Raw genomic sequence first — 14,662 nt, 5'->3', positions numbered from 1 at the left:
TTTTCAAGTTAAATGTGTTATAAATTAACCACGCATTAATTTCAATATTTACAATCTAGCTGTCATTTCGTTTCATAAAAAATCCGGACAAGAACACGTTAAAATTAATTTGCATAATAAAATGATATTTCTGATTAAGAATTTTTTTTAAGTTTTGTTAAACTTATAAGTCTTTATATTAAGACTTAGGTCAGAATTAGAGGAAATTATTTGGTTTTGAGACAGCGAATAATCAATTTTTGAAGACGCTGTCACGCGAGATACAACGCATTCTTCCTTTTCCCTACTCGTGTGGCCGACATGAAAGTTAAGGGCGAGGTGGGTTCTTTATTTCTTTCAATACATGTGTTTCGTTACGAAATGTAGTTCTTGTTTTTAGCAATTATCATCGCTATACAATTTTTTGTAGTACGTAAAACGACTCTTTAAAACAGAATTTAAATTCATCAATATGATATTACTATTTCATTTGGATGTTGCATTGCACACACGTGTGCTCTGGTGGCCATCGGAAATTCTTAAACAGCCATGTGTATTAAACTAAGCTAGGCGTTAAGTGAAATTTAGTGATAGGTTTATGTGCAGTTAGAAATATACAATCTTAGTCATGTTAATGAAAATTATGCGTAATAATTACACGTTCATTTTATGCGATAGATAATAGGTATTTTCAGCGCATTCTCATCTTCAACCCACATCATACGATACTGAGTCCTTTTGATTTATTTTTTTTTTAGCATGCACACCCCTCTGTCTTCTGGAAGTATTTCCTTTGGACATCATTTGTGTGCACACAAAAACTTGCACCCGTCGCCTGTCGTATATATCATTGTATTGGCAGTGAATCAGTGGCGCTAACAAAAACAAAAAAACAACTGTTAATTAGTCGGCATTTCTGTTTTACACTTTTATAAAGCAGTTTCGTTTCTATAATTTTAGACGGTTGTAGGCACGCTTGATCAGTCTGGAAGGTTGGATCTGTTTTTCATGGGATTAAAATTAATTATATATATATAGATATTTTGAGCTGTGAAGTATATTAGGTGGGCACAATTTATATCTTAAATAAAATAATCTTATTGTGAACAATAACAATCCAACAAAGATAGCATTAGCTTTTATTGTTCCTTGGAATCTGGATCAGCAGCTAAGAAACATGTTTGGAGGCTTTAAGAATTATTCACGACAATACTAGTCAATTTTTATGTGCTAGTTTTAAGAGATAACCATATTTTGGAAGAAAAATTCAATATTTTGCATATGCTTTGTCCTTTGAACTGAAACTAAATCATTGGACATCATTTTATATGCAGACAGAAAAGCCTGCACCTGTCGCCTGTCATATAGGATGTAATATGGGCAGTGAATTAAGGTGCTTACAATATATTTTACTGATTTTTGGTGACAATCAAAATATTGCTCATGACATTACAAATTATGCTTTGCTAGCTTTTTCTACTTAGCTGAATCTGATTTTTTTCTGTCTTTCAGCTTAAAGAATACAAGGTGGTGGGTCGGGGCCTACCCAGCCCAAAAAATCGAGTCCCCACTCTTTATCAGATGCGCATCTTCGCTCCTGATCAGGCTTCAGCCAAGTCTAGGTTCTGGTATTTCCTAAGTCAGCTGAGAAAACTGAAAAAGGCAACTGGAGAGATTGTCCTGTGCAGCAGGGTATGTCTGCTTAGTTTTTCCGCTTTTGATTTATTAATACTTTGTGGTTTCGAATAATTTAGAGAGGTTTTGTTTACAGTGCAAGTGGATTATTGTTGTAGCAAAGCATTTTCTGTTTTGTGATATCAGGTATACGAGAAGAAGCCACTTAAGGTTAAAAACTTTGGCATATGGCTTCGCTACAACTCCCGCTCAGGAACACACAACATGTACCGCGAGTACAGGGACCTCACTGCTGCTAAGGCTGTTACCCAGTGCTGTAAGTGAATTTGAATTTTTCCCCCCCCCTTCCTCTTCCATAATTTCACCTGCTAAATAGCTGCTGTTTCATTTTAGCATTATTTTGTTGCAGACTTGTCACTTTTAAAAAGTAATTCCGTATGTGAACTGTTGTCATTACAGTCATGTTTATAGTTTGGCCAGTTAGCTTTTTTCCCTCGTGTGTAGGAGGGGTGATTTATTGGGTGTATGAAACCCATGACGCAAGGCAGAGCAAAGGCTTATGGATTTACTGTGTCAGATTCTTGCCTAACAAGCAAAGTAAAGGGGCTTACTGACATTCTTTTCTCTTTTGAAGATACCGACATGGGAGCTCGCCACAGAGCACGTGCATCTTCTATCCACATTATAAGAGTGGAGGAAATTGCAGCTGCCAAGTGCCGCCGACCTAACATCACACAGTTCCATGTAAGCACTTGCATAATTCTAGGCAACCGATGTTTTTATTTCTGTGTACCTGAGTGTTTCCAGGGATTAGTGAGATTTATTCAGAGTGTTGTATGGCTTAAATGGCTACCTGAAAGCATTGTTTACTTTAAAGCACTTAACAGTAGCTTCTTTACCTACCCTTGACCCCCTGCACGGGGTTATAAGTTTTCACGAGGATTAGTTGGTTAAGATTTAGACAATGATGTTTGAAGCTATAAATATCTGACATTGCTTTATGGTGATTTTTACATTTCTTAATGTTACAGAACAGCAAGATCAAGTTCCCTCTGACCCACAGGGTGAACAGACACCTCCATGCCCCTCGTTTCTGTACAAGCCGCCCGCACACTACTTTCTAATATTGTGTATTGGTTTGTGCATTACAGACATTTCAATAAAGATGAAAGGGGTGAAATCATTGTTTCTTTCTTTTGTGATTTAGTAAATGGTGAACTAATTTTGCATGGAGACGCCCGTTTCTTGCACTGTGACAATATTGAATTGGAGATCTTTTGGTGCTCCCAGACTAATCTCTTCTCAGCCTAACCTAGTTTGTGGTTGCTTTTTTTTTTCTCTTTCTCTTTAGCTTTATATGCAGGGCGGTTAAGTTTGCATTTTATTGACCAAGCTTTGTTCTTTTACTCAACATTGAGAGCATTTATTTTTTTAAAGTGCATGCATGAGTCACCACTCAGTTTCTACACAACTCCTAGCGGTTGGTGACATATACATATAAGATTGACAAATGCCGTGGCCTTGTATTTTAATATGCAAGTCTGGGAAATTTGCTATAGAATAGGGAATGTCTTGAATAGTATGATTGAAAGTAGTGATATGCCATCAGTTGTTTTAAAAATCTGGGGCATTGTATTCATGACAAACTACCAAAAAAATGGTTAATCCCACAAGTTTTAATTCAATTTTTCAGTGTACTTAAAACAAACATATTTCAAATACTCAAATTTTGCAGGCAACATGTGTCCTCCAGCCTGCACCTTTCTCAATATACTACACACTTCAGCAAGAACACAAATAATGGTGCAAAAGTGACTGCCATATACATTGGAATTACATTTTACATAACCGAAGAAGACAGGCTATTGCAAAGTGATCAATTATATATTTCAAGCCACAAAAAACACAAAGACAGCAAGCTGTTCTAAACCTTGCATTGGTCCAAGGAATGCAAATCGAGCTATTACATGGAAAACATCCATTGCAGCAGAACACTAATCCCATATTCTAAAACTGATATCACTTATTCAATCATCCTAGAGATACCATCTGCGAAACTGCCTTCTTGATGCTGCTGGCACTTATTCCATATTTATCCATAAGTTCTGCAGGTTTGCCGCTGCGGGGGACTTCTCTCACCGCTAGTCGTTTGATTCTGATGTCTGGATATTCACTCAGTCCTGCAGCAACAGCTTCCCCGATACCACCTGGAACGAAAAATGTCAAAGGAACATTGTTAATTTTTTTCATCAGGCAACAACAAACATTTGCATGAACCACTACAAATTTGTACTAATTAGCATTTACCAAAAACTGGCCTTTATTAATTGGATGAAGTGATTAAATATACACATACGTGAAAAAGTGTATTTTTTAAAGCTTAAACAGACTGAACATGCTAGGGGTCACAGGATGACACTATTTTTATGTGCTGTACACAGATCATAAGTGAAATCTTGAATTGTGGAAAACGTGACACAAAGCTAAAGGTACAATCCTGGAGATCCATTGCCCTTGCATTTCACAAGAGGAGCTGTTACTTTTCCACTTTATATCACTGCAGTAAATCTGTTAACGGAACTGGCATGCGTGCACAAGAATAAAAAGAAGGAAGAGGCAATGAGCATCCCAATTCTTGATTTCTACCTATGCCACATGCACATCTTTGTAGAATTAATAAATTTGCCTATCCATACTGCACTGTTACCCAACAATTTTTGTTTTTTTAAATTGAATTTTTTTTAAAGTACCTTCAGGGTAGTGGTCTTCTACAGTTATCACAAGACCATTGGTATCTCGTGCATTCTGGAGAATCGTCTCCACATCCAGGGGTTTGATGGTGAAGGGGTCAATAACTCTCACATTGATGTCCTGTGCGGCAAGGTCATCTGCTGCCTTCAGTGCTTCCACCAGTGTTACGCAGGATCCTATAATAGTTACACTGTCACTGGGCGAAGACCGCACCACCTGTTAAGACCAAAGAATAACTTATTTATTAAGTGACATTCCACCAGGAATTTTATTAGATTGTAGCCGCCACTTGACAAAAGCCAAACACACTTGCACTATTACTTAAACATGCAAGCAGGCACATACTGTTGCACACTTGCACTATACATGGACCATGATTATTAGTCCTGATACAAGCTATGGTGTTCAGGTAGGCTACTGAAGTTCTGGCCAGAACATGTCTATACCTGACCCCAGAACAGAACACTGGCCAGGTGGGGTAAGTAAGCTACAATCTTGTGCACTCTGCAGAGACTGTGCTGGGCATAGACCAATAGTTCTGCTAGCTGTACGCACCTACTTGTCGAGTTGGATTTTCTGTTTCTGGGTAGTGCTGCCATACCAGTGACTGAAAATGTCAGAACACTCTTGATCACCACCTGGTAAAACTGGACCAGAATGTGAACTCTTAGGCCAAGTTTTTCCAGCTGGTACAGAAAGACGTTGGGCCTTCTTAATTATTGTTTTAGAGACATTGAGCTGTAGACCATTTTCACTGCACCAAGCCACTAGGTGATCCTCTTCCTTGCGGTATGCAGAGTTTATTTTTTGCGATGAGATCTGCCACCATGGTGTCATCAGCAACCTTCACCATCCAAATTTATCTGTGAGCCTCATGAGATACAGTCTGGGTGAAAAGGCAGAACAGGAATGGAGAGAGGACACAACCTTGTGATGTGCCTGTGCTGAGCACCAGGATGTTGGAGAGGTGATCATTGACTCTTACTCTTCGAGGTTGGTGCAAGAGGAAGTGAAGGGGTCAAAAGCAGTCTGGGAGAGACCAAATGCTGAGCTCATCAGAATTTCAGCTCCTATGCACGCCTCCTCTTTGTAGACTATAGCTCCACCTTCAAAGAGGAGGAGTGCATAGGAGTTAGCGAATTCAAGGTGCTGAGGGGATGAAATGAAGAACTAGAAAAACAGCACTGTCAAACAACTGATTGGCACGATAGGCAAATTGAAGAAGGTTAGTTTGCCTCTTGTGTGGCATAAAAGATGTCCAAAAACCAGTTTTTCCAGAGCTTTCATCACGACAATTGACAAGGCTACCAGCCTAGTCATTTAGTGGTGTCACCTTGGTCTTCATAAGCCCAGTAGTAAGAAACCTTTATTTCAATTTACTTCTAATAACTTAAAAAAGATTAGTTTTAGCATGGATTTTTGTTGTCAAATGACTCACCTTTGCTTTACCAACAAAAAACTCTTCATCATTACTGTATATCACAGGTACATTAGGTCGGCTGGTGCGAATGTAGCATATTCCTGGGTGTTAGCTGCAAGCTCTAGTGCCCGTTCACATGACACAGCATCACTTGGGTAAAACACTGTGCTCCCTGGAATGCTGCGGAACATACCAAGGTCTTCCAGTGCCATCTGTGATGGGCCATCCTCACCTGCAGTAAAGTGATTTGTCAAACAAAGTTTGCACACACAAAATTGTACATCTAACTCAAATACATGTACCCTGAGGAAGGAGCATCACGCTCTGGTCATACTCTACTGTTTATTTCAACAGATATCGACAGTGTAGTAACTCCATTCACTCACTTGATTTTTTTTTACTGAGTATTCTTGCTTTAATATGGTGGTAATTTTTAATTGGCAGTTTTCACTCTTTTTTAAATATAGATTTAGTTTAATTTTTATATGGAACATTTACCACCATGATTTCAAAGTAAAAAGTAAAAAAACTAAAAATAAAAGTTAAAACAACAAAGAAACTGATGATATATACCGATAGAAACACCAGCATGGGAGCCACAAAAGTTGACATTGGACTGTGAGATGGCAGCCATTCGAATCTGGTCAAAAGCCCGAGTGAAAAATGCAGCAAAAGTCGACACAAATGGAACAGTGCGGCGTCTGGTCTCACACCCAATGGCCACACCTGCAAGGTTTTGTTCTGCAATGTAACACTCCACAAAACGGTCTGGGAATGCTTCCTGAAAAGACAAGTTTTGCAAAAATGTTGGCACTCATCTTCTTATTAATGATCAGTCTCCAATAAGGTATTATGGCATTTTCTAAGTTAAAAAGAGAACTTGAAATGCTCATTATGTGCACTCCACCAATTCATAGTTACACTGTAGCACAGTTTAAATTATCACTGATTAGACGGCTACTTGAATAAAAACAAGTGACACTGAAATTGATAACGTTTGAAACAATAGTGTAAAAATATTATAATGAAGAAGCATTTTATATGAAAATCATGTTAACAGCTTGTTGCTCAAACCTTAAACTTGATGGAGAACGTTGAGTTTTTCACATCACCATCAAGAGCAATCACACGTTTGCTGTTTTTCCCAAGTTTGACCAATCCTGTACCATAGGCCAAACGTGTCGCTACCTGTATTAAGAAAAAAAAGTTTCACACAGAATTTCTTTTTATAACTAATTTTCTGTTGTTGTTGTTGTTGTTGTTGTTGTTGTTGTTGTTGTTGTTTTGGGGGGGTTACAACCGCCGTGAAAAATTTAACTTTTGAAAAGGATGACTGCCACTAAAAATTAACTACTCAATTTGATGTGTCTGGTTACAAGTCTAGATGAGACAGGAACAGGCGAGAAGCACAAGTATGAAGCGGTGGAAGAATAGGCAGAGCTCTCACTGATTGATTCAGCTGGTAATTAGGTGGCTCCGACAGCCGAATAGCACTGGTATCAGCCTCTGGCACCTTCTTCTCAGGTGACTTGGGAACCAGTCCATGTGGACCCTGGTTCACAATGTTTTCCTTGATAGTCTCTAGAACAGTGCTGGCTTTGTCACCCAGCGCCTTTCCATGCCAGTCCTCAGAGTCTTGGATTCCTGAAACAGACAGTGTTTTCAAAGATGCTATCAATTCTTTAACTGCACTATTTATGGCAAATTTATTGGGACTGATGAGGAAGTGGAGAGGGAAAAGCTTGTAGGTAGGCAGATAGAGGAAAGGGCACCGCTGCAAAGGTCTGTTACTTACCTACCAACCCATGGCCTTTGTAAGTCTTTGCTATAATACAGGTAGGCTTTTCCTTCACTTCTGTGGCATCATAGAGAGCCTTGCACAGTGCCTCCACATCATGTCCATCCACAACATATGTGTTCCAGCTAATAAAAGTAAAAAGACCATGCACACCATAAGCACTGTTGCTGCACAAAGTATGGGGAATATTGTACACAACTGTTTTCTATGTACATATGCAAATATAAACACAAATTTACAGGAAATGTTCCATGCCTATGGGACCAGATACCAATTTCTACATAATCAAAGAAACACGATATTCTGAAAATTAAGACTTATGCAGCAATTAAACATTAGGTACCCTGCTATGCATGCTAAATATAAATAAAAAATCTCCAATAATCTACTTACTATTTACCTATTAGTTCGTTTTAAATTTTTATCTTACAGAACAGTAACTTATTTACTGACCCAAAGGCCTCTGCACGACTCTTATAAACATCCATATGGTGCTGAAGACTGGTAGGTTCACTTTGACCCAGACGGTTAACATCAAAGATTGCCACAAGGTTGTCTAGTTTGTAATGGCTGCCAAATGACATAGCCTCCCAAATAGAGCCTTCTGCACTCTCACCATCGCCTATCAGACAGTATACACGGTACCTGCCAGAGATTGAAATTATCCATAAAAATTTCAAATACCACGTAAGCCAAATATTAAGATATCCTCATGTTCTCATTATCTGGAATAATGCCCTGACAAGAACAGTGCCTCATAATCATCATAAGATTTGTGAATATTTTGGTTTGCAGACATCTGCACCTTTTATTGCTACTGCTTCATCTTTGATCTGGTCAGTGCTGCCAGCAATGAAGATATTGAAACATCTGTAATCCTTAAACGACAGTCGTGTTTTCTTGTTTAACCATAGACAATGCACAAACAAAATTAAGAGGAATACTTACGGAGCTTTGTCAAAGTATTTGCCGGTGTATGCCATGCCTGCTGCACAACTCAATCCCTGACCCAGTGACCCCGTTGCCACATCAACAAAATTCAGACGCTGAAAGGCAGATAGTGGCCATACAGTTTATTGAAACATTAATTTTTGTACAACTTTCATGAGATCTACATTAGTTTTCTTATTCATATTTGAGGAATTACTTGCAATCATAAAGACTTACTTAATTTTTCAATGTCAACTTTAAATTTTGTTTACATTCCTTTTTTAGACAACATCAAACAAGAAACAGAACAAATGTCAGGTTGTTTAGAAAAATTACAGCAAATGTTGAGGACAAAAATAAAAATCATTCCTTTCACGTTTTTGAGAACTGTCGAATGATGTCTACTATTAGTATAAACCAGCAAACAAAAAGTTGAATCTTACTGGGGTGGGATGGCCCTCCAGGTCTGAAGTCAGTTTGCGCAAATCCAGGAGTTTGTCTGTGGGGAACAGACCTGCTTCTGCCCATGCTGCATACAAAACAGGGGCTGCATGACCTTTGGAGAGTACAAAGCGGTCGTTACTAGGACCACGAGGTTCCGTCACACTGTACCGCATGGTATGGAAGAACAAGACAGACATGATCTCGGCTGCTGAAGCACATGATGTTGGATGTCTGCAAAAATAAAATAAAGTATTTACATTATAGCAGTGAAATGCTTTATCAGTAGTAAATTTATTGCTAATTCCAAAACAGCTGTCATTACAGAAATCATTTGAAGCGACTGCTATTATTAATACAATTTTTTAAGCAATTGTTGTTGAACTAATAACTAGTATTAACTAAAACTACTACTAAAAATTAAAAGCAAAAAATGTATTGCTGAAAATAATTTAAGTGCCATAAAAAAATCTGAAAAATAAATTTTTAATAAAATTCTCTGCATAATTTTTTTTAAAAGAATTCATAATTTATTGCATGTAATAATGAAAAGCAAACTAGAAAAATTATAAGCTTGATCTTCAGGGTTTTTTTTTTTTACATCCTTACAATTTCACTCTCCCAACACATGCCACATGAGAACCCAGCATATTTGTATCCATATTAGCTTCCCTTGCTGCTATTTATACTTTCAATAGTTTTAAAGATTAAATGATCACTTGAGAGACCCACAACAGCTCAAGGTCACATCATGTTATCACAAGTGACCAAACAATCCCAAGATCTGACCTCTTGACCCCAGCCTACTGACACTCCATAGGCCAGCCCCACATGAAAGTTGTGTCAATAAATTTTTATTCACTCCCAGAGCACAGGAAATCATATTCCAATTGATCATGATTCCGACACACCTGTATACACCTACCCATCTGTAAGCATCCCAGAATGTTTTTATTCAATCATTAAAAAAACCCAAAGTTATGAAATCTCAAAAAACTCTGAAAAGATCTTAAGGGCATGAAAATCTTTTTGCAATGTTTTCACAATTCTGCTAAAATACTCTAGTGGGTCAGAAACAGGTGAGTGGAAGGTGAGGCACAGACAACTGCTGTGATGCAGATGCTGAAAGAGGTGAAGAGTGCCAAAAAAGTCATCTGGAAGGAAAGAGCCAGAAAATGTGTCCACCTTTAGCCATAAAATATAAATGTTGCCCTACTTGCATCATTCAAGAATTAGCTGGTTTGCTCCTGTCACATTCTGCTCCATGTTATTTTTATATCTCCTTACTGTTAATGTCAAATCTGTCAGCTGCAACTGATACACTCAACAATAACATCCTTCTCTGTCATGTTACTTTTGGTCTTTCTGATACCATTTCTAACTGGTTCAAGTCCTACCCAACTGAATGCTCCCTGTCTATGGTAGTTATAGGCATCACATTTTCCCCTACTCCCTTGAAGTACAGGGTGCCTCAAGGCTCGGTCTTGGACCTCTTTATTTACTGTATACATCCAACTACTTGGTTTCTCCATCTGCCACAATCTGCAGCATTGGTCTGGTTTTGTGTTGTCCCACCTGGATTACTTCCACTTTCTATTCATCAATCTCCTTAACTACCTTCAATAGGGCATACTTGACAAACATCAAAGGGCCCAGAATAATGCCCTTGCATGTCTTCCTTAGGCAAAAAGCAGAGCATGTTACACCCCTCATTTGCAAGCTTCAATGACTGCCAGTTCAATGTTGCACTGATTACAAGATCGTCCACTGGTCTTCCATTGTCTTCACAACCTTGCCACAGCTATCTGAGCTACCAACACCATAACACCTGAGTTAGTCTCTTTGGTCTATTTGTGTTGCCATCCTCTCTGTGCCACATATCAGATGCAAGAAATTCAGAAGATGTTAATTTTCTTTCCCATTACTGTTTGGAATTCTCTTCCTCTTTCCATTTAAGAAATATATTCAAAAGTATTACTCCAGTCACTCCAAGGGTTTTTTTTTTAATCCATGTAAAATACATGGCTCATGCTTGCCATGGTTTCATCTATTTGCTGATGCTTAATTTTCTTGTATGGACTGTTGGTTCCTTGATAGTCTTCAGCATGTAGCACATTATGCTTTTTTCCACATAGGGAAACATGTTTTACAAACTCAACAATTATTTTTTTATATTTGTCTGTGGTATCTGTCTCCTTCCAACTTATATTACCTACCACCAGTTATAGTTATTCCCATACTCTTCCTTCAGTGAACTTTGAACTTAGTCATCTCAGATAATTTTGTTGATTTTCCTACTCTCTCCACTTAATTCCTGGGTGACCCACCAGCTATCTTCCCATCTGTTAAAAACTTAGATTTAGAGTTTATGTTATCAAGCTTCTTGGGTTAAGAATATGGGCCACATCATAGCTTGCCCACGTGCTTGAGGGTCACGCACATGGACAAGCTGTGTTGTAATCCATGTGAAGGTTCAAGGAAAAGATAAAGAGTAAAGAACAAAGGCAAAGACTTATTAAGTTCTTTCAGTTTAGATACATGGCACTGTCATGCTAAGTTTCCAAGTGAACAGTAACCATGTATTCCCAATGTCAGATTTTATTTTGGTGGGAAAAAAACCAAACTTGACTGACAAAGCCTTGTAGCCACTGACTGTTCCCTTGGCAAAGAATTGCTACACATGATCAAACCATGCTTTTTAATTCTTTTGAAGATTCAATTTTAGTGCTGTCTCCCTATCAGCACTTTTAGGAACTCCATTTGAGTTTATGCAAACAGAAATGAATTATACAATCGTTGTGACTATACTTATAGTCAATGAACTAGTCCAACTGCTTGTCTTCCTCCGAAGATTTATGACCTTCTCCATCCTTACTGTTTGTTCCCTGATTCCTCTTTATGTCTTCTATATTTGTCTTTTATTACTTGTCTGAAAACTTTTTCCTTCCATTCTTCTTATTCTGTCTATGTCTCCTACTTGTCTTAAGCACTGAGAGCATGCTTTTTCATAAGCATGATTAGATGCTATATAAATCACACATTTATTATTATATTAATGCTGCAATCAATAACCATGACATTGAGCAGAACGTGACAGGAACAAATCAGCAAATCCTTGTAGAATGCAAATAGGTCAATGTGTGTGCATCAGAGGAGAGCTGGAGGAGGTGATTGTACACACACATACAAGGATTGTATACATGTAGATGTGAAATGTAATCCAAGAAAATAAATCACTTGAAAACATATGGTAAGCAACATATAAGTTTCCTTAAAATTCCAACAAGGCCAGACATTTAGAGCTGAATTATCCACTAGAAGAAAATTAATGTCAAAAACATCCAATAATGTCAAGATGGAGTATTTGACATGTAATAACTACTGTAACATTTAATCAAAAATGAAAAGTTACAACCTGGCACACTGCCAAAGGGTTCTGCCCACTCTGCTTTTCTAGTTCATGCCTCACGACAAAAAAACCCCCAAAAAACAGGCTCTTTTTCTGGACTTCTGCAAAGTCTACTTCACACCTTTCTCCACCTACCTCCTCCTTTACTATACTGCGACTAAATCAGTGGGTAGGCAGCAAACTGTGTCAAAGTTGAACTATTCAGCAAGTTGTTTGTTCAGGGCGGCCCACTACTGCATAGATGACAAGCAAAAGTACCAAACACCTGTGAGTGTGAATCCCTATAACCCGTCAGATGACAGTCAACAGGATCTGTGAACTTTTTTTTCACATCTTTATCACTGAATCTTGCAGCACTTATGACTCACAACTTTCTACTGAAAGTCCTGTAATCAAAACATCCCTCTTTGCTTCTGATCACAAATCCGCTTTATGTGACTGTACATTTTCAAGTTATTTCCATCACATATGCATAATCTAGATATTATGCATGCAGCCCATAGCCTAATTCTGTGTGTGTATAAAACATATAACGAAACTTCCTTAATAATTTTATACAAGCTGGTATTAATTTATTTTAAATGAAGTATAACTGTACAGAGATTGTACTACTTACAATCTTGAATAAATCATATGCTACTAGGGCAATCGTTTTATTACAGCCTACATTTACTTTGTACACTGATGTGCTCCTTCGACCCAAAACTGACAAGATTTTCCCTTTACAGTTATTAGCTTCGCGTTTAAACAAATATTTGGTGACTCAAGTCACTTAACTGAATATCCGCTTTGATATCATAACACGTGAGGTTGGTCTCGAAAAGCTGTCTGCAACACTGACAATAAAATCATCTTATTTTGTATCGCTGATTTATGAACAAATGTTCCATTTACATCTAGACATTGGACTTTACAATCTGAAGCATATATTTCGTATATGCGAAGCGGCGGTTACATGCTGTTTAAACGTCAGGGGCATTACATACAGTGAAGCCGAGAGTACAGACCACAGGTTTGACACCGACTGTAGCGGAAAGTCGAACACCCACCCTGAGTTACTGGCATTCGTCGATTCAATGCTGTGGATTCTCAGCTTGTTGGCAATGTCTTTCAGCGTCTGCAGCAGCTTAGCATCGGGCCTGTGGTAGTCGCTCATTTTTGCACAAACAAACTGACGTTAATTTGATGGTGTGCTGTGAAGAAAACGAACTCTTCCCTGCGTCTCGCACCACGCCAACCGGCGAATGACTAGCCTTGACCTCGGCCGCAGGTTCGCGCACAGAGGGCTGAGTACGCATGCGCGGAGCAAAGTCATTCTGACCTGACGGAAACGGCGATGAAAGGTTGTGGTGGAGACGTTTATGCTTGTGTGCAGGACGTCAAAGATAATACAACCCCATTTGTAGCATTTAAGAAGCGAGGTGACGAAGTTTGCATTGTGTCAAAGTTGTGGTGTACTTTCAGTCTACGCGTTTTAAGCATACTCATACTGTGTGTGTGAGAGAGAGGCTCTTAATTTTTCCCTTCCATCTACAAGACTTTTTCAGATATACACCGTACGTCCGTAGACTGACCTGGCTGTCCCACTCTTGGCTCTTTTATTGAGAAGCAAAGAACAAGCTATGCAAAAAAAAAAAAAGCAGTTTACTTGTTTTTAAAATACCAGTGGCACTGATGAGCGTGATCTTCCCAACGTGCTTATATTATAATTCTTGTTATGCCGGCTTTGATAAATATATATGACCTCTCTCACAAGGTTTCCACACTAAAACAGTTTCTGGTCCCTGAGCATGAGTTAGTGATTGCCCAGTCCTCTGTCAAAGATATATTGAGGCGAGTAATGTTAGCAAGGCTCTTGTTCCACAGCCTCTCTCTAGGGAACAGGAACAGTCTTGTCTCATCCCTGATCCCTTGTTAATATCTGTTCCAAGATCACCGGTACCAGCCAGAGGGATTTGGCAGCCTTTTGTTATCAGCAAATCCTAAGGAAGGCGTCACGCATCCTCTCCATTTCTGATCATGTGTTGGCATGTGAGTTTTCACTCTTGCGGTGTGGCTGTAGGTACGTGATGCCTGTATGCAGACCCAATCGCGCCGCAACTCGAGGGTTTTTAAAGGTTTTTTTTCTAATTTCAATTAAGACAGGTTCATAGCTGTGCTTATACTACTAAAGGGCTATTGCCAGAGGCTTCGTGCTTGGCGAGAATCGTCATATGCAGGACAGAGAGCCATATGATGAGCTGATGATGACAAAAGAATTTTCTATCACGGGGCCTGGGGCGGTTACCCTAGTCGCCAC

General features: G+C 38.7%; 2 protein-coding genes across 2 annotated transcripts; one reads left to right on the top strand and one right to left on the bottom strand.

Annotated features, from left to right (window-relative positions):
• Positions 1-169: 169 nt before the first annotated feature.
• Positions 170-2,795, top strand: LOC112571714 (60S ribosomal protein L18a-like). Its single transcript, XM_025250936.1, has 5 exons — positions 170-318; positions 1,492-1,671; positions 1,801-1,930; positions 2,249-2,358; positions 2,646-2,795. The coding sequence occupies exons 1-5, from the start codon at positions 301-303 to the stop codon at positions 2,736-2,738; spliced, it is 531 nt and encodes a 176-aa protein (XP_025106721.1). The 5' UTR covers positions 170-300; the 3' UTR covers positions 2,739-2,795.
• Positions 2,796-3,270: 475 nt separating this feature from the next.
• Positions 3,271-13,639, bottom strand: LOC112571713 (transketolase-like). The gene is given in 12 exon segments (XM_025250935.1): positions 3,271-3,821; positions 4,365-4,581; positions 5,804-5,892; positions 5,895-6,017; positions 6,359-6,566; positions 6,860-6,973; positions 7,233-7,429; positions 7,581-7,708; positions 8,037-8,228; positions 8,532-8,629; positions 8,957-9,188; positions 13,413-13,639. Coding segments are annotated over 12 exon segments (1,881 nt in total). The 5' UTR covers positions 13,520-13,639; the 3' UTR covers positions 3,271-3,645.
• Between the last annotated feature and the right edge of the window lie 1,023 nt (positions 13,640-14,662).

Source organism: Pomacea canaliculata, linkage group LG9, assembly GCF_003073045.1.
Source record: "Pomacea canaliculata isolate SZHN2017 linkage group LG9, ASM307304v1, whole genome shotgun sequence".
In the NCBI taxonomy this organism is placed as follows: Eukaryota; Metazoa; Mollusca; class Gastropoda; order Architaenioglossa; family Ampullariidae; genus Pomacea; species Pomacea canaliculata.
This window is presented reverse-complemented; position numbering and strand designations above follow the sequence as displayed.